Source organism: Odontesthes bonariensis, chromosome 4, assembly GCF_027942865.1.
Source record: "Odontesthes bonariensis isolate fOdoBon6 chromosome 4, fOdoBon6.hap1, whole genome shotgun sequence".
NCBI classification, from domain to species: domain Eukaryota; kingdom Metazoa; phylum Chordata; class Actinopteri; order Atheriniformes; family Atherinopsidae; genus Odontesthes; species Odontesthes bonariensis.
Genome location: NC_134509.1, coordinates 14642696 through 14670418, shown reverse-complemented (window position 1 = coordinate 14670418; position 27723 = coordinate 14642696). Strand labels below are relative to the sequence as shown.

At 38.8% G+C, this 27723-nt stretch overlaps 1 protein-coding gene across 1 annotated transcript; it reads left to right on the top strand.

Moving 5' to 3' along the window:
* The first annotated feature begins 4310 nt into the window (after positions 1-4310).
* On the top strand, positions 4311-24820 carry LOC142379296 (uncharacterized). Its single transcript, XM_075464436.1, has 10 exons — positions 4311-4474; positions 5624-5863; positions 6004-6156; positions 7180-7215; positions 7357-7436; positions 7731-7827; positions 7963-8046; positions 12314-12550; positions 14568-14663; positions 23751-24820. Exons 1-9 carry the CDS (start codon positions 4447-4449, stop codon positions 14618-14620), a joined length of 1008 nt encoding a protein of 335 aa, XP_075320551.1. The 5' UTR covers positions 4311-4446; the 3' UTR covers positions 14621-14663; positions 23751-24820.
* Positions 24821-27723: the final 2903 nt, after the last annotated feature.

The following is a 27723-nucleotide window of genomic DNA, read 5'->3' as shown; positions in this document are numbered from 1 at the left end:
GTTTTCTGAGGAGTCTGGCCTTAATTAACTGCAGCAATATAGGTACCCTCTGGCTGGCACTGTATACCTCCCATATGTATAATCCCATGACGCTGCTGACTAACAAACACCAACATTTCCGCTTCAGCTCTTTATGTTTTTACAATAATACACTTTCCTTGGCAGTTATTGTGATTGTAGCTGGCAGGCAACACCTTTTCTCTCCTTAGACATGCCTTGTACCTATTTATATTGGAATTTCTGACTTTTCACTTCCCCATCAAACAAGGTAACAATGCCAATACTATAAGCTGCTTTCATTCATCTAGCACACCGGCATCAGCTGAGTGATAAATCCACCCAGTAGTGTGTGGGTGGTATGGACTGTGTACTCTGGGTGGTCATATTTGAGAAATGTGAAGTCCTATAAAGGTGTATTATGTAGAGGGCATTTTCATTCTGCCTTTACCAGATGTAAACAATGTTCTTTGGTAAGCAGTTGTTGCAACACTTGATGGATATTTTACAAGCATTTTCTCCATATTCTCGTGACCAAGTAAGTTTGAAATTTTCCGAATTCCCTTTGAAACTGTTTACAAGTGGAGATCACTTCTTACAGAGAATTTCCGTTTGGCAAAAGTTTTGTTTTGTGTTGCTTGAGTGCTGGACATAGTCAAGCCTGTGCCAAAATGAATTTGTCTTCCTCATGTGTTCTCACTGAAAACACAGTGAAAGATTTCCTCAGCACTGGTCTCACTGTATGTAAGCAGCTAATGGATCAGAGAGAGACCTTTTGAGAGAAATGACTGACAGAGGGCAGCGGGGGAGAAAGAAAGGAGCGAATGAGTGTTCTGGCTTCTTGACCTCTCTGCATAAGAAGTCCTCTAAGTTCAAACTCCAGTGATTACAAGCTGAGCTGATATTTAAAGTGACCCTACTCCCCTTCACCTCCCCGTCTCTGCTCTCTCCCGCCATTCACCGCAGGCTCGTGTGAGGTGTGTGTGCAAATCTGACAATGTCTACAACTTGAGAATGAGAGTGCATTCCACATGAATCACTGTGTGTGTGGGTGTGTGCGTGTGTGTTTGTAAGGATTTAGTAGAGTAGGTGGGCAGGGTCAGGGGTTTCTTGGTGGGGTTCTGGAGCCAGTGGGCCTTCTTCATTGTTCAGTCTGAAGGAGCCAAAGGGGCCAATGAGTATTGATGCCAAAGGTATTGCTTGCTGACAGCAGGGGGTTAGCTATAAGTGTGTGTGTGTGTGTGTGTGTGGACCCTCATTCCAAGGAGAACCCACAAGGGGCGGGAAAGAGAAAGTAATTACAGATGATATGGGACCAAAGAGAGGAAATTGATTTTAAAAAATGAGTGACCAGGAAGTAAGCAGGGATCTTTGTTTCCCCCTTCAACTACACTGAAATGTCTCAGCGGTCGTTCTCTTTGAGCTGCATATGGTGGAACTGGAGTATGAGGAAAGTGTGGGGGCTCCGGAGGAGGTCACAGAGATGAGGTTGATGGATGGACTTGCAACAGTCTTTCTTGATATAGACCTCCATGATACTATCCAAACTTTACCATCTTCTTTGTATTTATCTACAGAACTTGACATAAGATCACACTCTTAAGTAGCTAAACACATTGTACAAGTTTGTAGGACCGGAGTAATTGTAATAGTTTTACAATTAATTGCTTAGTCCAATTCACAAATCCACTACTACGTTAGTACATACCTATGGTGCGATGCTGCAGTGTGAGGAGTTGCAGGAACCACCATGTTAAGTTTCTTTGAAATGGGAGGATATGAAATTATTCATAATTGGTTTAGCCACCAAGCTTCAGAGCATAGAAACACAAACGGTTTGTACTTAGTTTTTGAAAGGGCACCTCCAATCCACTTCCATCAAATAAATCATGTAGTTATCAAAGACAATACGAGCTTCAAAATATGATTTATCCATTTCATATTTTCAGGGTTGCTGTTCTGCCACTGTCTAAATCTGTTAGTTTGTGTTAGTGTGTAAATTTGGAGCACTGCAACAAGCTGATGCTAGGCCAATTCTTAGCATGCCTAAAAAGCCTTGAAAATATGTCAGATAATTCCTGCAGAATTGTGGAAAGAGGTCAAATAAATTCTATGATTTAGAAATTTAGTCATAACGTTACACAGAAGTTTAATGGAGCAACACAAAGGGTAAGATGATTGTATGGCTTTGAAACATCATCATTAAATTAGCTAAACAGACAACTATTATTGTAAATATCTGTGTGTATTCCAACTGAGCTCCTGTGAGTGCTTTTCCTTTGTGTGTACTTCATTCGTTTTAATGCACCAAGGGCTCACTGGGAAGCAGTATTGGTATTTGAAATCAATTTTCTCCTCTAATAGAGTAAATCAAATTTGACTCTGTTGAAAAAAGTCACACGCAGGTTCATTGACCAACTAAAAAACAATGTAGAAATCTTTCCTCTATCAAAACGTTGTTTCTATCCTGTTACTTTTGTATTTTGTTGTTAATTCTGGTACATATATTGTATATACAGTCTGAATAGTTTTACAAGGCCAAGGGAGAAATAACAGTGAAGGAAGGTGGTGGTGTGTGTGTCTGTGTGGGAAGGAAAGGGTAAAGAAAAAATAAAAAAAGAGGAGAAAACAGGTTGTCAGTGTGGTTGAACAGCAAAATAGCATTTTCTCCCCCCGGGCTCAGCCTCCACAGATGTTTCATTCAGGCCCCATGGCAGGACCACTCTAAAAAGTGCTCCAGTCTGACACAATTCAGCCCCTTTGTGCACTGAAGGAGAGAAGCTCAGCCCACTGTTAACTGCTCATCCAACCTCCCCCCAACCCCCCTTGTCTCCCCCCCTCCTCATGTTAGCTGGCGGAACAATTGGGGAGGGCCTTGCCCAGAGCTGGGGCAGTGTGGCAGGTCAACAGAATGGGCTGTGAATCCTGTGCCTCTGAATCCTCAGGGTGGGTGGTCCAGCTCTCCCTCTTCTCTGAGTCTCTCTACACATACACACAGAAACACACCGAAACACACCCTCTCCTCTCCTCTCTGGCCTGATGCTGCTGCCTGGGCCTGTGATGTGGCGATAGGTGGCCCAGAGAGGAAGCCAGACGTTGGTCTTTCTTCAGGATTAGTGGATTCCCATTCCCTCGACACTGTGAGTGGGTCCCAAACAGACCCAGTCAGGCCAGACGGCAGGAGGGGCCTGCAGTGGCCCACGTGGAGCCTGCCAGTGACTGGGTGGCAGTTAACACTAATCCTGCTGCTGATTACCATTGGCATGGGGAAATAAACAGTAATAAATGAACCTACAAAGCTGAGCACACATACACCCTGACAGCAATTCTGAGCACACAAGACTGGTCATGCTGACACACTTGTACCATGGTGCGCACACATTTATAAAAAATACCCAAAATGATGGGCCTTAAAGTAACTGTGGACAACTGACTAGTTTCTCAGTTAATCATTACATTTTCTGGTCTTGAAAGTGAAAGAAAATAAACCAAACAGATTGATTTCTGAATTGATTTCAAATTTTGATTTCTGAATGAAAAAGAGATGTATTCAAATGTCTATTCAAGTTAATCAAGATGATTATTATAACATCTTTATCAAACCACATCACTAACAAACTGGATTTTCCTGTCTTCTCAACAGTGCCATCAATGATCGTCATCGTCTTAAACTAAACGCAGAACAATTTGAATAAATGATTCATGCATATTGTCACGATCTTTTCTTTTCAGTGCTTTCATAGAGCAAAAGATGTAGTTACTTTAGCAAGAGAAGGTGGAAACTACCTGATGTGCTTCCCCTTAGTCACAGCGACATCTAGTGAGTATGAAACTGAACTGACAGTTCCAAGTCGGTTTTAATGCAAATTTTTCCTTTGTAGTGTGATTGTAAAAGGAAATGTGTTTAAAAAATTAACTTTACATGTAATTCTTTGTTTTACATTATTTTATTTTTTTTACATTACATCCACCAAGAAGACATTGAATGGATGCAATGTGACGTGCAATGGCAATGGTTGCAATGACAACCTTCAGATTGAAAGATAACCCCCTTAGCTGCAGAAACCCTGGAAAATATCAAATATTTGCTCTCTCGTGCAAATGAATCAGTAAGATTCATTGTGATCCACCGCAGAAGAATTTTGTCATTAACAATTACCTTCTCCCATCTCACATTTCTCTGCAGTGAGAGAAGTGTGAGGCAACATAAGAGCAGTTTCCTCGCACTCAGAGTTTGAGAAATGTTCTCTCAAGCATCCTGCTGTGGTCAGAGGTGTTGATCCTCTTTTTGTTGCCTCAGAGGCATGCAATGATCTGAAGCATTAAGGAAGAGAAATACATATGAAAGCATCGCCTTTCAGCAGAGAGCTTTTATGAATTTATCTTATCAATATATCAGGAGTCAGCAGCATTTTTCAATCCTCTGTTTCCATCTTAAACAAACTCACCATGCCATCGATTTCTTCATTTCTCCTCGGTAAGACTCTTTATATAATCATCTATGTTTCATGAAGTTGGTGTGTTCTTACGAAGACATTTTACGTAAAAATGAGCACAGTATTAAGGTTGTTGAAATAAAAAATCTTCCTTATATGTGACATTTAGGTTCACACTATTTATCATTGCCATAGAAATACAATGACAACTGGAATGTGCTTAGAAGATGATGAGGGCTACACCACATCATCCCCTTAGATTGTTCCCTCTTAAGGTCTACAGACACACTATTGCTCTGATACTAACGTTACTTAGCATACATCACCTGATGTGGCATTCATATACTTTGATTTTGTACTTTTTCAAAGTATTTTTCTTCCTGTATTTCTGTTTTTTGTATTTGTCTGCATTGTTTTCATTACATTTTTTCCAACCTTGAACTGTTCTTTAGTCATATTTTGAATCATTGTCGCTGAACATTTTTGAAATTTTAAGATGAACCAACTTTCCCGTTAGTTTTTTTTTTAGCTCCAAAGTGGTTTAATGAATTATTTAGTCAACAAAACGATAAAGCTTATAGCGGACATGTTAAAAAATTACTTTTTCTGTGCATGAGAGCATTTGTTTTAGTGTCTGAAGTTACTGTTAACTCAACAACTCAGGCAAAACACAATATATTCGAAAGGCTACATTCAGTAAGTCAGATCTGAAAGAGAAATGCATGTATATATCCCTTTATATTGCCATCAGACTTCAATTTCAAATGACGCTGCATTTGCTATTCCTTGGAATTTTGCTTTACTGTTAATATCCAATCTCTACCATTAGTAACATAATTCACTCAAATAAGAAATAAATGAGCTAAAGTCATTCTACCAGTAATTTTTTTAAGTTTTGCATAACAACATGGAAATCACATGCTTATTGTGTTATTGTGTTTCCCCCTTGTTTTATTTTGACCAAAGCAAGTCACAGATATTTGATTGTGAACTGTGTCAGCTTGTGTAAAAGTTATTTCCTTAAAATCAATGCACGGAGCCTCTGGGGTCAAGATCATTTTAATGGAGCTACTTATAGACAAAAGAAAAAGAAATGTAGAGGCATAGAGTAAGAAATGTAACAAAAACGCCTCGAGAAAGGTTTGTTGAGATTTGCTAACTAAAGTATTTTTTTTTGTTTTTTTCTTTAGGCTTGGTTGTGGCATCTGTCATAGCGGATGATATATCAGCTCAACCATTTCTGAACAGCACAGGCCAGTCAGCCAACAGTACAGAAATCAATAACAATAGTCCCACCACTGAAGCTCCCATCACAATCACAATCAAAATCACCAGCACCACAAACATCACAGGTATCTTAAGAACCACCGACAGTGGGAACATCTCCGACTTCTACAGTGACATTACATCAGCAACAACAGAGAGCAATGGTGAGAGCTCTTTGAATTCCCTAAAAACTGGTTTGTAACTGATTTGACTCCGGTAGCCAATCCATTCTTAGCCATTTCTTCCTTGTTTTGATGATTGTCTCTGTATGTTGTCTTGTGAAATACTATCCTTCCTGATTCAGGTGTTGAAAGTTCTACAGATGTTTCTCAAGCTGCAGCGACCAAGGCGCCATCAACCAAGGCGCCATCAACCAAGGCGCCATCAACCAAGGCGCCATCAACCACACCTCACGCCGTTGATCCCAAAGGAGGCACCACCAAAGCAAAAAAAGAGGGTGAGCTGGAACTTTTGTTTTCCATCATCAGACACTGAGACACCATGAAGACGTGCTCTGCATGAAACTGAAGTAAAAAAGCAGAACTTTAAAAGCTCAAATGTGTGAACAAAAAAGTGTGAAATCAAATGAACCTTTGTTCACAATGATATTCATGAGCTCCTTAATTTTAGAAACTTACACTATTCATTCAACACGTTGCTGAGATGTGATCATGTTTTCCTTTTAGATTTGAGAAATGTTTCTGCCATGGTGCACGTCTGTAAATGTCTAATTTGAACAGAAACAAGTGGGCCACGTTTCACACAACAATTATCTATTTAAGAAAGAGAGAAGTTGCTGCATTTTTTAAAAACGATTTATTCATTTTAGTTTTATTTGTCATCTGAATGGGGTCACGAGTACTTGCACCAAGTTTAGTGAAAGCAGTTTTGATTGGCAACGATGAACAAATTCTTTCGATGTAATGGAACTAGGTGAACATATTCAGGGGGGCGGCCCTGATGAGCGTGTCAGATTTCCAGACTCGTTACAAAGCGTTTCAAGGGGCTGACAAAGACTCAAACTGCAGAAGAAGAAAGATCATGTATAAGAAAAGACAAAAACACAGTGGGTGCTTACACAGCCTCAATGCTTGATGGTCCAATACACTCACTGTATGCAACCTCATGATACAGGAGCTGACATGAACGCAAACAGGTGAACAATGTAGAGCACTCAGCAGCCAAAATGCCAGAAAATCCACTGAGGAGAAGCATGCTAAGTTCAGACTTTTGCTAACACATATTGGCTGCTAACACACTTAATTGATATAACAATATAATATGGTTACAGTTTTTTTTGTATACCGTTAGGTGGCTACAAACATGTTACTGTAGTTTTAAACCACAATATATCAAAATATATAATGCTCAGTTTAAACTGTATTGTAAACAGACACGTTCTCAGGTTGAAATGCCCATAAAAAACTTCTACTCTGTCAAATTAACATTTTGCGTTTCTTAATTTTGCGTTTTCTTTCAGGCGGCGGTACTGCGGCTTCAAAAGTTGACAGCACTAGTGAGTTCACCCATTCGCCTCTAAAATGATGATCCACCACAATGTGTCCGAATTTGTAACTATGATGTTAGTTCTGAATAGGAACAGTAAATTAATATCTTTTGGCCTCTTTCTAAACATGAACTTTATTTCCATCTCCAGCCATCACCATCGTGATCATCATCCTCATAGCTGCTGTATTGGGAGTTTGTTGTTTCTTATGTGTCCGTAAGAGAGGAAGGGTAAGTAGAGAGGTCATTTGAGTCCGCCACTTAACGCAGAGTTAGGCATGTTGGATAATAATTGGCTTTTTTCACTACTTGCTAAACTTAAAGCTGCAGTCAGCATAAATACTAGAAATGGGGAGCACAGCTACCCTTAATCTATCCATAGATGAAAACACTAGCTGCATGATGAAAGTGGTATCAGTGTCACATGACTGCGGTTTTTAAGATTTGACTCTTAGATCTATCTTGCACAGAAGAAATAAAATAAAGACACTAATGCTTGTTGTTTTGAATCTCTTCTTTCCGTAGCGTTACTCGGTTGATCTCACCTCCAGACAAGATGAAGCCAGCATCCCTCTCAGCACTATGCGACCTGAATTCCCCGCTGATACCATGCCTGAAAATGGTCAGTCCAGCATCCACATCAACCACTAACTAAACAGAGAATATCTGTTCTCAGCAAAGACATATTACAACACTTGAAAAAGACATCTGTGGTGTTCTCTTTCTCGAACATTATCATTTTCTGATGTGCTTTCAGGTCTGCAAACCTTTGAAAGCACAGACAGTGCAAAAGAGCCACAAGAACCAGAATCTGAACCTGAAGCACAAGAGGAGCAGAAAAGTGAGAACAAAAAGAAAACCCTGACTTATTTCTATTGTTGGATCTGGCTGTGTTTGCTGTAGATAATGAAGTCATCGCAAGCTGTGGGCTAATTGTGTAATTTTTCCTTCCTCTTTCTTAAGATCAGTTAAACAGAAAAAGAAGGAAGCACAGTTCAGACAACTCTCTAGACGTTATATACGAAGCACACAACACCGAGGTGCTGTGAATTTGATCATTTATGCCTGAACAAATGGAGTACGTGCTTTTATTCACAAAAAGATGTTGATTCAACATCTTGAATACAAATGTTAAATGTAAGAATTATGTTTTTTTACCATGTACAAAACAACTTTGTGGAAGAGAACCAGACTGTTCACACAGTAGGTGCTCGTGCACAGCAGCTTGACACACCATCAGTTCTGGTCAACTTCTCAGATTCTCAAGATGAAAATTCAAAATCATTATTTACCCAAAGAGCTACGTGTTGCTGTGGTAGTTAACACTATCGCCTCACAGTGAGCAGGTTCTCAGCTGGAGCCTTTCTGTGTGGAGCTTGAATGTTTTCTCTGTGCAGGTGTGTGTTCTCACAGACTACTCCAGCTTTCTCCCACAGTCCAAAACCACGCATGTTAAGTTAATTAGTGATTAATTAGGGATGAACTACATTGGCCCCAGGACTGAGTGCGAGCGTGTAGGGTTGTTATGTTTTGTTTCTGTGTAGCCGTGCGATGGTCTGGCAACCTATCAAGAGTGTGGGCAAACTTCCTGCCCAGTGGCAGCTGGGAGTATTGTAAACCACAGTGCAGATGACTTGACACTTTTTCTGATACTGACTCCCAGAAACTGTTCACCCACTCCAACTAAGCTCAGCTGATGTTGACAGGTATTTTTATCTTTGTTCCTTACCTCTAACACTAATGGTCAGCTTCTTCTTTTTCTCCTTAAATTGCGCAGCAGGAGGTACTCTTTGGATCATACAGCAAGATTGATTGATAATTTAATTCCTCTTAACTAAACAATCTTAAGTGCCATCATTGTTTAAAACCCACAAGTTGAAGTTTTGAAATGGTAATGAAAATCATGCGCACATCTTATAAAGAAATAACTCAATTACAGAATGCAGTACCGCTATCCACCACTTGATGGAAATGGAAACCCATTCATTGGGTCACTGCTGCAGTTGATGTCCAGTATCTCTGACAGGGCTTCTTAAACACATCATGGTTTTGCCCAAAAGTATGAGCAAATGTTATTCTTCTCAACTCAAATTATAGTCAAATACAAAACAAAGGCTTTGTCTTTAAATGGAGCCAGTTAGGAAATAATCTGACAGGTTTTAAATGTAAAAATGGAGAAACAAAATCTATATATTGTCAATCAAAGAGAATTTAATTTTAAGTAATATATGTATGCAGTGTTTGTTTGACATTTGAGACCAAGAAGGAGAAGAAAAAAAAACTTTTTTTGTTTTGACATTTTCATTTGCTCATGAATGAATGAAGTGTTCCTGTTTTACTCTCAGGTGTTCCTGTGTTAAAAGGCCAAAGTTGGAGTCATGTCTGGGCATGCCACTCTGCCCTGAGCCACTCTTTGTTTATGTGGACAGTGTTGATGGTAGCTTTTAGATCTACGGATATCTTCCTCTTACGGGGAAAAAAAAGTCACACCAGCCAAAGCAAATTTTCTACCCTATTTCTCATTATTCGCTTGTGTTTTTTTTGCTAATTGTGGATCCATTGTTACGTTCTGAATTTCAAGTTTTCTTGTTTCAGTGGCAAATATGTCTGACAAAGGGAAAAAAGTGCATTGGCTTGTTTCCGTTATACCGAGTCAAACTGGAATTGTTACTTCCTCAAACTGGTTACTTGAAGGTGTGTGACTTGTTTTCCTATTTATTTTAAAAACCACAGAATGAGATAAACATAAATGTAGCTGGGACTTAATACCGTGTGATGTTAAATGCAGCTAGTATGATGTAAATTGTAAAAATGAACTACTAGAAATAACCTTTGCAAGTTGGAAATGGAAAAATACAAGAGAGAATAAAGCACCAAAATATGATCACTGGTTAGTGAACTACTATCAGGTTGGATTACTCTTCTGCTGATAAAATTGCACCACCAGCACTTTGATTTGTCAATTCTTGTAAGTTGGCTTCGAGTACTCCTTATTTTTCTTTTTTTCAATCTTCCATTCTGGAGAAATTTGATCAAAAAGGTAGCGTGAAACCCATGTTGAATATAGCGCCCAAGACTTGGCAAGTACATGTACGTACTGAAATTTCATTAACGTTAACAGGGAAAAGTCACATACTTCATGGTAGCAGTTCTTGGCTTAAAACAACTTTAGATTATCAAAAGTGATTTTACTTGGATGCTTGGAGTAGTAGTATGTAAGGTGAGGCAAAGACACAGCACTAACGGGTCGTTAAAGACCTGCACAAGTGTTTTCACTTGTTCCGGCTGACTTGAGCTTTATAGCCGGCACAGACTCCCACAGACCTGAGTAGAGGTCTTATCAGCCAAAGTGAGTGAAATCACCTGTGTGGGTAGAACAGGAGCGCAAGGCCTTCGAGTATGGACGTAAAGCTGGAAAGCAATTAGCCTTACTCATCACTGAAGTTCTGGTCGAACACACTAAAAAGTGATATCCTATTGTCTTCTCCTAAGTTCTCTTCCTTGACCTGGATGAAAAATGTCATGAGGTTAAGGAATCATGTGAGGAACAACTCTTAAGGACTTAGGAAAAGACGACCACGCTGCCAGGATAATCCAACTAAAATTACACTAAGACTCTGCTGGGGGTTTGCAGCACTGAAACCACAAATGTTTAATACATTTTCTTTAAATACTTCAGATACTACTAAAACTGAGAAGTATAATTAGAAACTACTTTAGATCTCATCGCATTACACGACGATTATCTCATATTGTATTCAAGATAATATGGAATATTACTTTACCATCAAGGTTTGTAATCAAAAAAGCAAATATTTCTCCAAAAGTGAGAAATGTTGTTGCTATGTGGTTTAAGTAGACTCCATGTAAAGCCTTCAGAGGAGGATCTACATTTCATGTGTAAAGATGATTCAAACCCTACTTCCTTTCACACCTCGCCTTACTTGGCCAATTCTTGTGAAAAAATAAATAAACTCAAAGAGACTGCTAGGAAAGCTACTCATTTAGATATATTGAGCTGATGATGGCACTGGATAAGGAAATGAGGCAACATTCATATCTGCTACAAATTTCATGGAAATCCATATGGTAGGAGTTGACTTAGAGATACTTGTGAACAAAAGTGCATTAATTTGTCAAGTACTTATGTGAAGCATTTCTGCTGCACAAGACTCTGGTAAGTAACTTTGACTAGCTGTTGTTTCCCAACATATTATTTACTGAGGTTTAGAGGTGTTGCTATGCAGGGTTTTTTCATTTTTGATAAGACTAGGCCACCAATTTCCCCTTATTGCTGACTCTCACCCAAACTAAGACCTTAAAATACAAACCCGAGAGCTTTGTTGATCTTTGTCTGTAGATTTTACATTTCAAATAGCAACTTTTGACAAAGCACGTATCAGCTATGGATCAAATTTCCATAACCAGTATACTAATTGAAAATAATAAGATTGCAGTCAGGTCAGGAGTCCACCTAAGAAAAGGTTTGAGTCATCTGCAATCAACCAGACAGACGTGATGTTTCTATGAAAGCTGGACTGATGCCCAAAGAGCCATGGTACAGTTATGCATCAAAAAACAGTGATCTTCCTCTCCCCCCTAATCTGCGCTTTCCCTCCACGTAAAACTGGGTCAGATAATGACGGGGCCACCCTACTTTCCCACAGACTCCAACAGCTGCATGGCTGTGGCTCATTAGGAAATGGTCAGTAATCAGTCGCCTCATTACCAACATGGTGGCCCCTTGAAATGCCGTCGCTCAAGAGAATTCCCACCTGAGTACAAACCACTTCAGGCTGTATGAGTCAAAAGGATGTCATTACGTGGCAGCTAAATACAGAACACACTTATCCAAACAGCAAATCTGTAAAATCATTGAAGTTTGATAGCATGGTAAAATGTCTCAAGAATATTGCTTAATTAATAAATTGCAACAGCTGAACTTCCTCTTGAGAAGACTTGACATAAGTGATGGGTGTTTCCAGTATGTTCCAAAATGACACAGTCCACATGTTGTTTCCTTTAACATTTGTTAGAATAACATAAAACAAAGAGGAAAATGACCAAAAAAAATTAGTTTTGCAATTTGCTATTGCTGTCCTTCACAGTTGAGGCTGATAAACCTGCTGCTGATACCAGCACTGAGCCCGCAGCTCCAGCTCCAGACAGCTCAGAAGACAAACCCAAAGAGGATGTTGTCGAGCAGAATCCTCCTGCACCTGTGGAGCCCAGTTTGGAGGAGAAAACTGATGACGAAGGCATGGTCTCCAACAAGACCTCCGTGGAGTCGCTAAAAGAGACAAATGAGAACAACAGCAACAATGCTGACTTCGGACAGAAGAGAGGTTGGTATTTGGATCATTTGTCCCCACTTGACAGTCCTAGTTAGTTCCCACACCATCCAGCCTCACACAAGCTTGTGTCTACACACATTATGCACTGATTTTATTATGTTTTTTTCACCGTCTCAGGATCAAGAGTTGGCTATGTGGCTATGTGGTTAGGTCTCCACTGAAAATCGTTGAACTTATTGCAGTTCTGCATTGGGTTTATTTTAGCCAAACAGATTCGCAGCTCCTTTGCTGTGTTAATAACTCACTTTTGACCGACTGCAATATCCATCATTTCGTCACATTTTCCACTAACTAACTTAAGTAACGGTATGATTGCTTAATTTCCAAATATACTGTATATTCCTGTTTAACACAAAACTGGGTTAAGTAATCCTTCCTTCCTCTAAAAATTTGAATAAAATTAAAATAGTTCTGTAACGTCAAACAAGACAGTGGGACAAAGCCAACCAAGATGTAACTTTCAGAAATTAAGAACTAAGTCAACGTGACAAAAATGGTTCCTTGAATGGCCAGTTAAGGCTGATCCATTACAACCGTGATGTTAAAATAACCAAATGTACAAAGAAAAAAAAATCATGTTAACACCCTGATACAAAAAGTTATTTTAGTGTATGGCCAGTTTGACTCACGACACATGTACAGGGGGAATTTGTAAATAACTTATCTGTTTAAATTAGGTTCCAATGGGTAATGAATAACAATAGAGTTGAATATTTTGTCAGAAATACGTTAAAAAAAACTCTTGATCATGCATTCATTAGTATGGAACCTCATGAAATGAAGAATTTTGGTGTATTATTTACCTTATAGCCATTTAAATCCACAAACGATCCAAGTCTTCCTCACACCAAAAGGGACAAATCAGTCAAAGTCTATATAGCTGTTCTCTTTCATGTTTTTACAACCACCATGGTTTTTCCTACCCGATAGGTGAGGCAGGGTGAGACGGGTGGGATATTCATTTGCTTGCAATCTGCAAATTTTCCCTCTAGATGTCCCCACATCCTATACACAAAGATTGGAGTTATACAGCAATCAGGACAGGAGCATGCATGTTTTTGTTTTTTTTTGGTAGCTGCCCAATGCATACAAGTAGGAGTTTCTCATTCAGATCTGTCCCTTGTTTGTTGTGCCTGCCTCCAAAATCAACACGGCAATGACAACATTAAGACCTCAAAATGGTAGTCCCCAAATCACAAAGGCTAGGACCATCTTTTTCATACAGTCTGTGTTACAAATGAACTTTAGCGCACATTACAGGCTGCAATGCGCCTGATGGTACAAGAAGTTGGACTATTTTCATCCATGAAACATGGATCTACTCTCCGTGAGATAATTGTCTGACCCCTTGTTTTGTTCTACTTCACTGTCACTCGCTCTTTGGTTAGATTTAGGCAAACAAAAGTGTTTGGCTTTGAGCACAAAAACTACTTTAGTGGGTTTTGGAAAAGATCAGGAATACACCCTTTCAAAATCTTAACCTGGTGTGTTGGAAAAAGTATCTAAAGGATGCCACATATGTATAGTTTTAAGGTAAAAGCATCAATATGCAATGCCTCTGGAATGAGGAATGGGTTTGTTTCCCAGAACCAGCACACCGGCTCCAGGCAGAATTACTCACAGCTTATCTTGCATCTGTGAAGCATTGAAGAAAAACTAATGCTAGCCACCTGTCAAGCAGAAGCAGTTCAATCTGTGTTCGTCTTCAGGCCTTCCAACGTTCAGATGTCTCCACCATCACTTTCCTTAAACATAGTTCTTCAACTTTTGCTGTTTCTTGATCTTCCTCTGAACAGTGTAATTACACTGTGTTGTTTAACACATGTCTACATGTGTCTGGTTTACTATAGCTCTTTCCCCTGCAGTGTGTTCATGTGCAAACACTTCCTCTTGCCTAATGACTTAAATAGTGTTTCGATCAATCAGAACAATTGTGTTTTTCTCCAGTTACGAAAGAGAGCTTCATGATTGTCATTCTTCTACTTCTACCTCCTCTGTTTTTCGATAGATATAAAGAGGAGCAACTCGCCCTGGGAAGTTTGTCTCGATTGTCCAGTATGAGATACTGCTGGCACCTTATTAGTGTGTCCTTCTTCGGAAACAGGTAAGACTACACCTGACAGATGCTCTGCTACAGCTGCTCGGCCTACTCAGGTGTTGATAAAAGGGACAACACCCTCTGCATTGAACCACTGGGAGGGCTGTGTTACAGCTTCCTTTCCTGAATTACCATATTAAAAATAGACAAGTCATAACCATTAACTCTATATTTACAAGATGTGCTTGTCCCAAAATTATAAATCATCTTGATAGCCTGTCATCCGGTGGTTTATAAATATATACTGTGGAAGCTGCACCCAAAGCGGAGCGTTAATGGTAGACAAAGTATTATTACGTGCAGCATTTCACTTTTTCTTACATTTGAATTCATTTGTTCAGTGCGTTTGCAGCTAACTTGTCAAACTTTGTTGAAGATTACCAAGCAAAAATATCATAAATAGACCTTAAGTTAATATTTCATACTAAAACAGTAATTGGTGCTATTAAAAGTATTAAAGTCGTGTCTATCTATAGGTCTATGCTCTAAACGATATCAATGCAAATACACCTCTTTTGTACCAACTAACTGTAAAAATGACTCTTATTCTTATGACTCCTCCTGCTCTATCTGACACTGATGGATGAGATTCTTCTCACACTCGTAGTAACAGGGGGCCTCTCAGCCTTATCAACATGTGCTTCAGGATGTAGGGCCCACGTCTGCACCTGCACTCCCTCCCGCTTCCTATCAGTTCGAGACACCTCGGGCTGCAGCCTGCGGCCCGAGGAATTCACACCACTCTTAACAGCCATTGATAAGCTCACATCTGAGAGGCAAAGCGCTCAGGTGCTCTGTGTTATCAGTCACGGCTCATCTCTGATCTCACAGAAACACCAGCCTCAGAAATCCCAAACATCTCTGTAGCAGCTAAAGCAGTTGTTACGAGTAATTGCTCACAAAGGGGGTCTTTGAGAGCAAAAAACACGTAGCCCATTTCTATTTAGCTAATGAGGTATGTGGTTACTGTGTATTCCAGTCAAACCTTTGATTCTCAGCACCCAGACCTGTAATACATTTAAAAACATACTGGCTCCAAAATAATTTAGAAAAGCACAAGTATTACTTACACATTTAGCACTTGCATATGTAATGAAGTTATCATTGATTTTATCAACAGCTTAACCTTTTTCTGCTTTGACACGCATTCTGTAAAAAGCATCGATTATCTTCTTCCAGTTATACTTAAAAACATTTTCGGTGTGGTCGAAAAGTAAATTGGTCTCAACAGCTGCAGAAATTTGCGGGTATTTCGAATAGCTCACGTGCTTCTGTGTCTCAGTCGTAGACTGACTCAATGATCGTGGGTCTGTGGGGTACAAACAAAGTGTTTCGGTATTGATTGTTTGGTTTTTGTTTCTGGGTGTATGTAAGGCTTTGTTAAAATGCTGCTGAGTGAACCTAGTTGCATGACACGCTTCTCTTAGAATTTAAGCTTCCAAAATTGTCAAAAACTTTTAAACCCGATGATACTGTACTGTGTACAGTCAGAATGATGCAGATATTGTTTTAGCTAAAGTGGTGTCGGAATTTCTGTTATTGTGAGCTGTAGATGACAGAATTCCAATATTTAGGAAATGTATACCTTTGGCAAGTGTCACAGCTTGTAATATAAATATATATAATATATATATTTACCATTATAGTTTAGTTATTGTTTGATCTCGTCTCTCTTACTGCAAAAGGCCTCTAGCTCCATATGTTTTACAGACTATTTCACATGACCTGCTCCTCTGAAGCCTATCGACAAGTTTTTGCAAAAGTCATATCAGGGATTTCAACTTGCACCTCTTGAGGTACAGTTTTCAGGTGTGGATTTTGAAGTGTGTTTCTGATCATTGTCCTGTTGTAGAAGCTTCCTTCTCTTTATTTTCAGCTTTTTTTTAATTGAATGTTTGCTCCTCGTATACTCGTCTCTATGCTGTTAAAATGTTCCCCGTGTCAATGGCTGCAACATGGCCCAGGCACGATCAATCCATCCTGTGATTTACATGTAGAGAGCACAAAACTCAAATCTCATCTGGAGCCCAAAGGTTGGCATTGTGCAGCTGACCTATATTTCATTTTAACATTGCACAGAACTAACAAAAAATGTTTCATGTTTAACCATATGCACGTTGATGATTAATCCATCTACTTCTAACAATAATTAGCATTATTTTAGGACTTATTTTGCACATATATTGCATTAAGGTTTTTAAAGATCAAAGTAAATAAGCAGCACTTTTAACAAATTATTAATGATTATTTAGAACAAAGCACTGATTTGAAATAACCCTCACTAAGTGTGCCACAAACTCAGAAACGGCTAAGAAAAAGAAAAAGTGAACACTTCACTCTTTCCCACCTGGTTTGGGAAGTGATGAGTAAGCTGGAGTTGAAAGACAGCGGCAGAAGATAATTGATATGAACTGACAAGTCATAAAACAAACCAGCATAATTAGACCGAGGACCGTACTGTGTTATTTTCCAGTTAGAGCACAGCTTTCATGTTTGATGGTTGAAGCTGGAGGAAACTGCCCGTGCCGCCTGGGATGAACATTTCGCAGCAAGGATGAGGCAGCGGTGAAGAAGTGACAGACTGAGATTTTACTCTGTGAGACAAGTAATGGTACTTTGCTAAAAGCTGCTGGTTACATTGGCGGGTCACAGAAATGAGGAAAGTCGAAGACCTAAAGCTGTTTTGTCCCCCATGAGCCTTGGTGTACAGTCTCTAAACTTATTGGTTCTAGAGAGATTAGATATCAAAACACATTTTGACACATTGCGTTTCCAAAAAGAAAATGCATATATCATTTCCTTTTAAACACATATTAATGCTGGGTAAGATTATAAGGGTAAATGTGCTTAAAAAAGGGTATTTATCTGAGTAATAACAGTGAAGGGAAGCTTCCTGCTTGAGAGGTTTGATGTGGTTCAAACTGGCATGTCAGAGATTACACCTGGGCAGCTTTAGAGAGGGGAGGGACTGTCGGAAAACACAGACTGACACTCCCTCTGTGCTAGAGGAAGGAAACAGCTGGTGGAGGCTGGATCTGCCCCCTCTTTTCCTTTACTTCTTGAAGCAGACCATCAAGTTCTGGCTGAAAAATTTGGAAACAAAAACCTGCACAAGATTCTGAGTGTAGTGTGTGTAACAGCATCGAATCACTTCATGTGGCAAAACTCAACCAGATCTTACGAAAATATGTAAAATAAACATGACCTCCTCAACAATGCAGTAAGGGGTGCTGGTGCATAAATGATCCCAATATGGTCCATTAGCAGATTTGTCATGGCAGAACACGCAATGTTTGTGTCCAGCCAGGAATAAAGATCCCCTCACTCAGCAAAGAAAGTATTAAGACCCAACAATATCTGTTATTATTTTTGTCCAAAGTACAGAATGTGCTACAATTTACCAGCCAACTTCTTGACCACATTGGAGTCTTCTTAGGTTGATGTGAACTGTAGGTTCATTTTGGAATTTTATGTTTTTTCTGTGTTTCAAACATTGACGTTTACATATTTGTATATAAGTATAATCAATGCTTATAACTTAAGAACTGAAACAATAAGTTTTCAAGAGATTTTAAAGGAAATTAGGTTGTACTGTAGTTGAATCCCTGAAAAGTAGTTCAACTTTCACCTTTTGTGGCACAGGTCAAAATGAACAGTGTTTTCTTACACTAGTTAAAGATTCACTGTATAAGTGCAAATATTTACAAGTCATTCCAGACATACAAGTGACTTTACAGGACCTTAAAATTAGGGATAATGAACCTGTCATTGCCGCTTGGACTTTGACTTCTTAGGAAGTCATTTGCATTCATGGATTGCCAATATACAGTAATAGAAATGTGGAAAATGCCTTGTATGTTTGTAACATAGTTCAGGGGTGTCGACGTCAGACATACTTCAGTCAATAACTAGATTTTGCTTCCGTTCGTGTATACCGAGGAAATAATGCTGGCCCGTGACCAAGCTGAACTTTGACTGTAGAGCAAGTCAACTGTGCACGTGTCCGTGCTGATTGTAATGTTGTTATTTATCTATAGCTGACGGACACTGTCCATCATACTGTTTTGCATCACTTACTATATTCACTTCCTGTGTCATAGCTCTCAATTCGTAGTATTTGTTCCTGTCCTGCAGAGGCTCTTTGACCTGCAGAGGCTCTGGGTTGGTCAATTCCAAAGGTCAGACGGTCCTAATTAAAGGGTACACTGTGACAGCAGGAAAATAATGTGGCTTCAGTGTCAGAGTCATCTGGCTTACATTCTTTGTCTGTGACTGAGCAAGTCTATGCAGAACTGGATTTGTGGCGGCTGCTGTGATGTGTCGTCCAGACCAGGAGATAATTCAACAAAAAGATCAGCACAAGACAAAGTCTGAAACAAGAATATTTATGGGTGTGGGCAAAGCAACTTAAAATGATCATACATCCAGTTATCACCTATTTATTCTGAAGTTTTTTTTTATTTAAATCCATACTGAATGTGTACCAGAAAGACCAAGAAGACGGGTATCTTTGACATCTCACTTCTGCTTTCCTTTCAGGCACAAAACAAGCATTTTTTTTCTTTTTTTCTAAAACTTGATAAATATACCAGGCCTTTACTCTATTTACACTCGATGTATTTTAGTGTCACATTTTTTAGATTCTTTCTTTGTACTTTGGCAGGTGACCTGCAAAACATTTTACAGTCCTGATTTAGAAGTGCGTGTTTCACTTCCTTGCACCATGCAGCTTGCTCTCAACGAGGGAGGGTGAGGCTAACATAGTGAAAACAATTTGAAGTGAACACAGAAATAGTTACTCCACTTACTCTCTGTGTGGGGTCACAGTGGGTTAGCTGTGAGCAATCACATTGGGACATTTTGCAGTCTGTAACTGTGCTGTCTCTACTCTGCCCAGTTACTAAAGTTTTCTTCTCCTTTGATACCCTACCATCACAAGAAGGAAGGCTGTCCAGTTGATGCTGAAGTACTTCTATAGTTTAAAAATGTGTCACAGTCATGTTCCTGACAAAAGAATTGAGAAATCAGTTGCATCTCTACTGGTGAGCTGGCAGAAAGTCTTCCACTTGGATTTATTTGTAAAATAAATAAAGCCAAAATAAATATGTGCAGTCTTTGAGAATTCTTTTTTATTTTTATAAACCAAACAAGACTGATGCTGCTTCCGTTTGTACTTCTGTAATATAGTCAAGTATCTTTGAACCCAAGGTCCAGTGTGTTTGTGTGAACAAGGCAAGGCATCTTTATTTATATAGCGCATTTCATACCACAGGCAACTCAATGTGCTTTACATAAAGACAAGGCATTTAAAAGAACAGCAAAAAGCAGCATAAAAACAAGCAATTTAAAGAGAAAAAAAATAGAATAAAAATTAAAGCAATCAAAGAAGAGGGGAAAAAGAAAAATATAAACTCAACCATAAGCACACCGAAAGAGAAATGTGTTTAACCTGGATTTAAAAGTGCTTACAGTTGTGGCTGATTTCAGTTCTGCTGGTAGTTTGTTCCAGTTGTGTGCAGCATAACAGCTAAAAGCTGCTTCACCGTGTCTAGTTTGAACTCTGGGCTCCACTACTAACAAAGCACAAAGGGCCAGCCCAGTCTCACCAGCAAATTTAAACATTTGTCTACAACACCAAAATGTAGAAATCACACAAGCAAGGCTTAAAAATTGTGACACAACATTTTATTAGGCAGTTATTTGTAGCGTCACAACCAGTTTGAATACATCAAAACGCAACCATGTACATAAATTCTAACCCTCATCGTGTACTTGTAAAATCTAATCCTTAATATTAGTGGGTGAGAGTAAAGTAGAAATAAAGGTAAATCGCAGAAGTAGAAAAGTTTATATACTGCAGAAAAAAATTGTGAGGGACAGGATTTGAACCCATAATCTCTTGTTTGAAGGTCAGGCTTTTGGAGCCACCCACCAGCTGCTCCTTCCCCCTAACCACACAGTTTTGTCCCACCCATGTGTCAGCTTCATCGCATCGTAACAGGACCTGTATCACAGCAGAAAACGGGATGGAAAACATAGTTAATTCAGTTTTTAGTTCCTTCATATTTTTCCGTGGACCAACATATTTGATGATCTGTCATGAGATCACGCTGCACAGGCACATTATGATGTCTCACGAACAAAACAAAAAAGGCTTTCTGTATTGTCTCCATACCTTGTGATCAGCCAAACTCAATGAATTCAGTGTACCGCTCAAAGGCAGCTGGCGGCTGCCATCATTTTTTAGATGCAACAATTTTCTTATATTTTATCTAATTTCTGAGTTGACATAGTGAATCAGTGAATACACTTTCTATTTTATTTGACCATGTGCTTTAGTGACCCTGACCTTGTGGTGCTTTAGAAAATATTCATGTATATCACCTATTTCGTGCAAACTTTAAACATGCTATTGACTCTCTGGCAGCATCACAGTGACTTTGTGAGTGTAAGCTTTGGCACAGCAGTTTGTTGACCTTCATTTTATACATTAGCATGTCTACGATGTTGATGTTAACATGGCGTCGCTTAAAGGAATATGATGACCGGGTGGATCATCTTGTTATGCGTGTTAGTATGCCAACACTTGCAAACTGATACTAAACAAAGTGCAGTGGAGGAGATGTACTAATGGGCATTGCCATCCCTTGAATGAGGCAATAAGCATGGTCTGAAGTGGTCTAAAAAGATGAACACAATAAGAATGGAACCACTTTCATGACTATGTACCCAATTCTCAAGGCAGCTGACACTTTCAGTGACCTGCCACTTTCTCAGAAAACCAGCCACATGAAGTCTGCAGTTGTAGGGACGGCTTCCTCCCCCATTGTCCTCTCCTGGCCAGTTTTTAACATTCCTGGTCTGGCTTTGAGCAGTTGGCATGGCCACTGTGATCAGGAGCGGTGCTGACAGACGGACATTCATACACCTGCTGGTATCGCCTCCGGCATCGGCTCCACATTCCTCAGGCAGTGTCAAACTGTCAGATTCACACCGTGGCTTTATTACATCTCCGTCAATAGTCGTTCACACAGTTTGAAGTAAGCTGGGGTGCAGTCTCGGAACAGGTTGAAAGACGGATGCTTAAAATGTAAAACCTTTAGTTAAATTTTATGTCAGTTATTATTTTGGATGTGTTTTATATCAAAAAGTTCATGTCAAATCTATGTGTCAGTTATGATGAGTATATTTCAGATATTACACTTTGAGGCACTAATAAGTTTGTTTTAGGAACTTTAGAAGACATTTTAAATCAAATCAAATCAAACTTTATTTATAAAGCACTTTTCATACATTAAAAATGTAGCACAAAGTGCTATACTTGTTTAAAAGCAGCCCCCATCCCCACCCCACCCTGCCCCATCCTAGCACATACACACAAACAGACATATGCACACACACACACATATATATATATATATATATATATATGTATACATATATATACATAAATAAATAAAATAAAATCAATTTTAAGAGCAGTGAGATGTCAGAAATAAATGAAATACAACCAAAACATTCTAACATAGAATTATGTGCAAGTAACACAGGAGGCCGGAATATTCTTTGCAACTATCTCGGTTACTAAGTGAGCATGTACCACACACAAAACTTACTTCTTTTGTTTTTTTTTTGTTTTTTTTAATTTTTTTCCTGGTAAGATTGGGCTGCCCAAACGATACACCTGAGTCATGTTGTTGCTGAGACAAAACAGCCAAACAAAATATGTAAGGAGAAAAAAAAAGAGTAATGAAGCAAGTAGATCTAAAGACGATGTTCTCACCCGGGAAGCAAACCACAATCTTCTATGTGAAAGTCCTGTCATTGACAGAAACGCTGTTTACAACTGAGAGAGACATTCTTCTGCATGATCTAGAATTCAATTGCTCGTTGAATATTTCAGTGGCATTCTTTGAACAAAACGTAGAAAGATTATTTACAGCTCAACCGTAAATCCTCATTTACTTATACTGTGATAACTTCCTTTAGTATTTCAGTTCAGGAAACTTAACCTTGGAGTGATCAATCTGCAGGACCGAAAGCATTTTATGGCTCCAGTTGTTCTGACTTTAGTTTTTGTGCTCACCTTTTGTCATGCAAGCTCCAATAAAGACTTGATTTAAGTAAGCAATCTTAAGTGACGTGTGATATATTTTTAGCTGTTATTTCCCATGTCCTGTTGTTAGCAGTGATACAGGTGGGATTCCTTAGAGCAGGTTGTTCTCTGAAAAAATATTTTTCTAAAGTTTGTACTTCGCCCAAAGGGCTGATTGATCCTGGGTGTTTCCTTTTGATGCAAATAAATGAAAGCACAGCTCTAAAACCCTCCTTATAATATTTCTTTGTTTTGCTGGCATGACACCTCTTGAGTTTGTGGTTACCTGAGAAAAACGAATATCCTTGCATACGATTTAGCAGAGAATGTTCTTCCAAATGGTTAAATCCTCCCCGGAATGCCCAGTCTTTCAGCAGCCAGGTTTCACTACAGTGACTTGCTGGCCTTCACAGATCCTTATCTTTCCCTGTGGCACAGCTCAGCACAACTTTAGAAAGTAAGATCATTGTGCAGTCCGAACTGGAACCTGAGCCTCTGTAGTCACATTTCTGGTCTAAAACTAAAAATCCTGTTTATTTTAAAGCATAAACGATTTGAACTGATAAACTCAGATCAAATTTAAAACTGGAGATTTTCAAGAACAGAGTACGTCTTTGAAAGATGGAAATGGTTCGTGACGATTGTGAAACTGAATACATCAATAAAAGCTGTTGAAAACAATTGTCTTCAAGATAGTGAAAAGACCAGAAATGGATGAATTTAGACAGATACCGCTGTCGCTTCATCCCCAGGGGGACTACATTTGTAGACACATTTTGGTTAAGTGTAAATCACATCAATAGGTGGGGTGTGGGATTATGTCAGTTGTCGTTTCCCTCAAACAGATGTTTCTCCATAGAGGTCACGGCAAAGGCCACATAAACCTGACTAAAGCAGAAATTACGAGAGAAAAAAGCAGGTGATTACAGGTCACATGACTTTGGGATGGGGTACTCTCTTTTTAATGTTTGGGCTTTTTTTCTCTCGCTCTCTTTCAGACTGAAGAGGAAACTTAAGTGACTGCTGGGGATTTCGGATACTTCATACTGTGTGGAACGGCCACACTGGTGACTGTGACTGCAGCCAATTGTTTGCAATGTAGCATCTTTTTGTAAGTTAAATGTAAGGCAGGCTCAGCATCTGTTTTTTAGTTTAAAGTAATGATTTTCAGGATTTATCTTTCAACTGTGAAAGGAGACTTTTTTGCTCATCACCAGCTCTGTGGTTTTTACGGTAGACTTTCAGGCAATGCTGGCCTTTTATGCAGACGCACTTTTTTTTTTTTTTATGATTGGCCAACTTCTGTAAGCCTGCTGAGGTTTAGTTTCCAGTGCTTGAGAACAGTACTCAGACTCTACAGAAAAGACTAAGAACTAATGTACATGTGTGCTAAACTTGCGTTTTAATGCACTGGCCAGCAGAAGACAACCTTCCTCGGTTGGAAAATCAAGTCTTATTGTGTCTATGAGTAACGATTTGGTGTCGCGTTCGATCCGTCACCTCCAGTAAAAAAAAGTTTACTGTTTGAGTTGCTTATCATTTTTAATTGGAGCACGATGTCAACTTTGTCAGTTGTGGTCACATTTGCAGTTAAATGATAAAGGAGGGCAGGATTTAGATGCCTCGATAAATAGCTAGCTAAGTGTTATTTGCCTCTTTTTACAGATTTTCTTTAAAAACAGTAGTTACCAAATTAGGTTCACAAAGATTAGTTTTAGATGTACTTACCTTATTATTTGAAACTTTGGATGTGTTGATAAAGAGCTTGGCACATTGTAACACAAAACACGAAAACATAATATGTCCCTTTCGATATTTCTAGAATGATTTTATGTTTTTTCAAATGACTTTTTTGATGGTATAATAATGCACATAAATCGATGCCTACATGTAAATACAAGAATTGGCAATAACTTTTCCAACCAAAGATATCCTCAGATGTGGACCTGCGACATGGCAGCATAAACTGTTCTTCACCCTGTTATTAATGTTTTAATATTTCTGTTATGCAAATTGCTGTAATGTGAATGTTATTTGAAAGAATTTCAATAAAGATTAGCTCACTTTGTGTTACGTGTTTTTTGTTACTGTTGACCATTTTAAGACATTTTCTTTTTTTATCATTATTATTTGATATTCTTTCATTTAAATATAAATGCTGGTACTTGGTGCAAAATTGACTTCACAGTGGCACATTCTTGGTTCACTAGATAAATTTCTCCTGTTGGCATGATTACATATCTTCAGTGGATATGTTATCATGCTATTATTGGTGCTTGTACAAGGCTAAGAAAAATATCGACTGAAAGTTGAATAATAATTTTTAGTCAAATGTAAATCTATATATAAATATATGTAATACACCAGTTCACACAATAAAGCTAATTTAAAGCAACACTAGAGAAGTTTGTGAGCCTTAAAACTTTGTGATTGTAATTTGTTTTGAATTCCCATACCTGAAACTACCCTAGAGCACCCGAAGGGTGAGATAAAGCTGCCCACGACTTTGGTCTCCAGTCCTGCACCATGCCGTTATGCCTCAAGGACGCATGGAATTTTTTTTGGCTTTCAATAGCGTCTTTGTTGCGTCTTCAGCATGGCAAAAAGCATGTGAGTAGCTGTACATTTGCAATGCTCCCATGGAGATTTGTTTTATTACAGCAGGATTGCATCTCAAAGCTATATAGGGGGAGCCAAAGAGCAAATAATTTGCCAAATCTATTGTGTTGCTTTAAATGCATTGTGCTGTACTTATAAAGTACAACTTTTCTTGTCTAATCGACCACTCAGTGTGCTTTTACACAACAAGCCACATTCACTCATTCATCCACACAACCATACAGTGCATTTTATTCGATACAGTTTTACAGGCTACGCAGTGTTTATTTTTTCCGTACCACACACGTTCCAACACAGATGGACACACCAGAGGATAACGTGGACTTCAATGTCATACCTAAGGACACTTTGACATGTGGTCCAGAAAGCTGGGCATCAAACCACCAACTTTCTGAATGTCAGACGATTGCTCTTCCTCCTGAGCTACAACTGCCCCATTTCAAGCTCCTCACTGAAGGTAAATCAACATACGTTTTATGATTTCCATATACAGTGATGGGTTCCTCAGTGTCTGGAACTGTTCCAGCTGCTATATCAAGCCTGTTTCCATGGGCTTCTGCTTGCCTTTAATGACAAGTGATAGCATATATCAGTCCGCCCACAGAATGCTTTAATCCACCATGAAGCAGATGAATCGTTGGACTGAGCCTGCGGTGCAGCAGTGACGGCAGGAACACTTCTAAAATTTGTACGTGTGCGCTTCAAACCTGACCACAGTCATGGGCACCCTGCAACAAACCACTCAGTGCAGCAGAACACAAACCTCTTCTTCTTCGGAACTGGATCCAAAGGTCTCAGTATCCTCTATTTATACGCAGTGTATATTTACATCGGGCCGGATGATTTGGATGCTCGCGAGATGCAGAAAGAGAATGTTGGGGAAATTTCATCGGCTATTCTGAGGAGACAAGGAGTTCATCCGGGTGAACCTCCACTCCGAGGTCAAAGCTTGTTTTCAAAGAATCAGTCAAAGCTTCTTTGCTGAGCTCCTTATCACACCCTACAGTGTGACCTTTACACTTCTCCTTTGCAACCTTTTATCAGCTAACCGTGATTAGGTTGAGGGTTTTTATTGCGAAAGATTTCAAGACATGACCGCTGAAAAGAAACTCCAGCACACATAGAATATAACAGCAGCACCAATTTGCAGATGTCTCCAGTCTGAACAGTCATCAGAAATTCAGATCCCAAGAGAAGTATAAGTTCAAACATCCTAAATGCATTGTTATATGTAAATGTAAATTTCTTTGTTTTAATGTGGAGTGAGGCAAAGTTCTTTGGTGACCTGAACAGCAAGGGGAATTTTAAGTACTTACTAAACTTTCAACAAATACAATGAATAAATGATCGAGATTGTCATTGGGTAATGTCAAGGTCTATTATAGACCTATTTCATTTGTGCGGTTTTATGAATATATTTAGAAGTTGTTTTACTATTGAAACTTCTCATTTTCTTAGTATGGTGCTCATTCTCTAGACATCTTTTATTCTTTTTATTTCTTATATGTTTATGTACTATATACACGTGTATATATATATATATATATATATATATATATATATATCCTGCATTTTCCTAACAATAAAACACTGTGACTTATGAATAGATACTTTATTATATTTATTTACATCTCTCCTCATATCAAAGAATTTTGATTTTCAAGTATTTCTAATTCTGACACACTGAATTTAGGTTTATTAATCAACCTTTACCCGTTAACCTTCTTTACCATGTGGAAGCAGACGCATCAGTCTACAAGAGTATCTTATATCTAAAAGAGTTTAGCACCACTAAACCTCTCTATGAATGACATAATCAAGATATTAAGAATGAGCTAAATCTTTGGCTTTGTGAGAAGTTGTGGAATGTTAAGTCATTTTTGCTCACCTATCTTATAAACAATCTAATAACTCACTACATTTTCTGACTTTTAATAGATAATACGTTTCATGACATGATTATCATTCTTAAGTTTTGGTTTTTCAAAGTGAGGTCACAGTGACTATAACGGTAAACTATGCTAAATGATCGAATTGCTTAGATTGTACTCAGGCACACTGGTTCTTTGTGACAGGTTCACATTACCAGGACCATGTGGTGGACCATTATATAGTGTTTGTCAAACGGCATTAAACTTAGATGAAGATGATGGCAAACTGAAATATTGCTCAAAAAAGGCACATCTCCAGTGCTGGAACCATTCCCACAAATGTGTGATTAAAAAGAAAAGTGTGTGAAGCTAAGTAAGTAAGTAACTTTATTTGTCCCAACTTGGGCAATTGTTTTGCAGCAGTAGTACACACGCATACACTCACATACTTCCACAAGACATTATAAAACTTGTAAAAGAT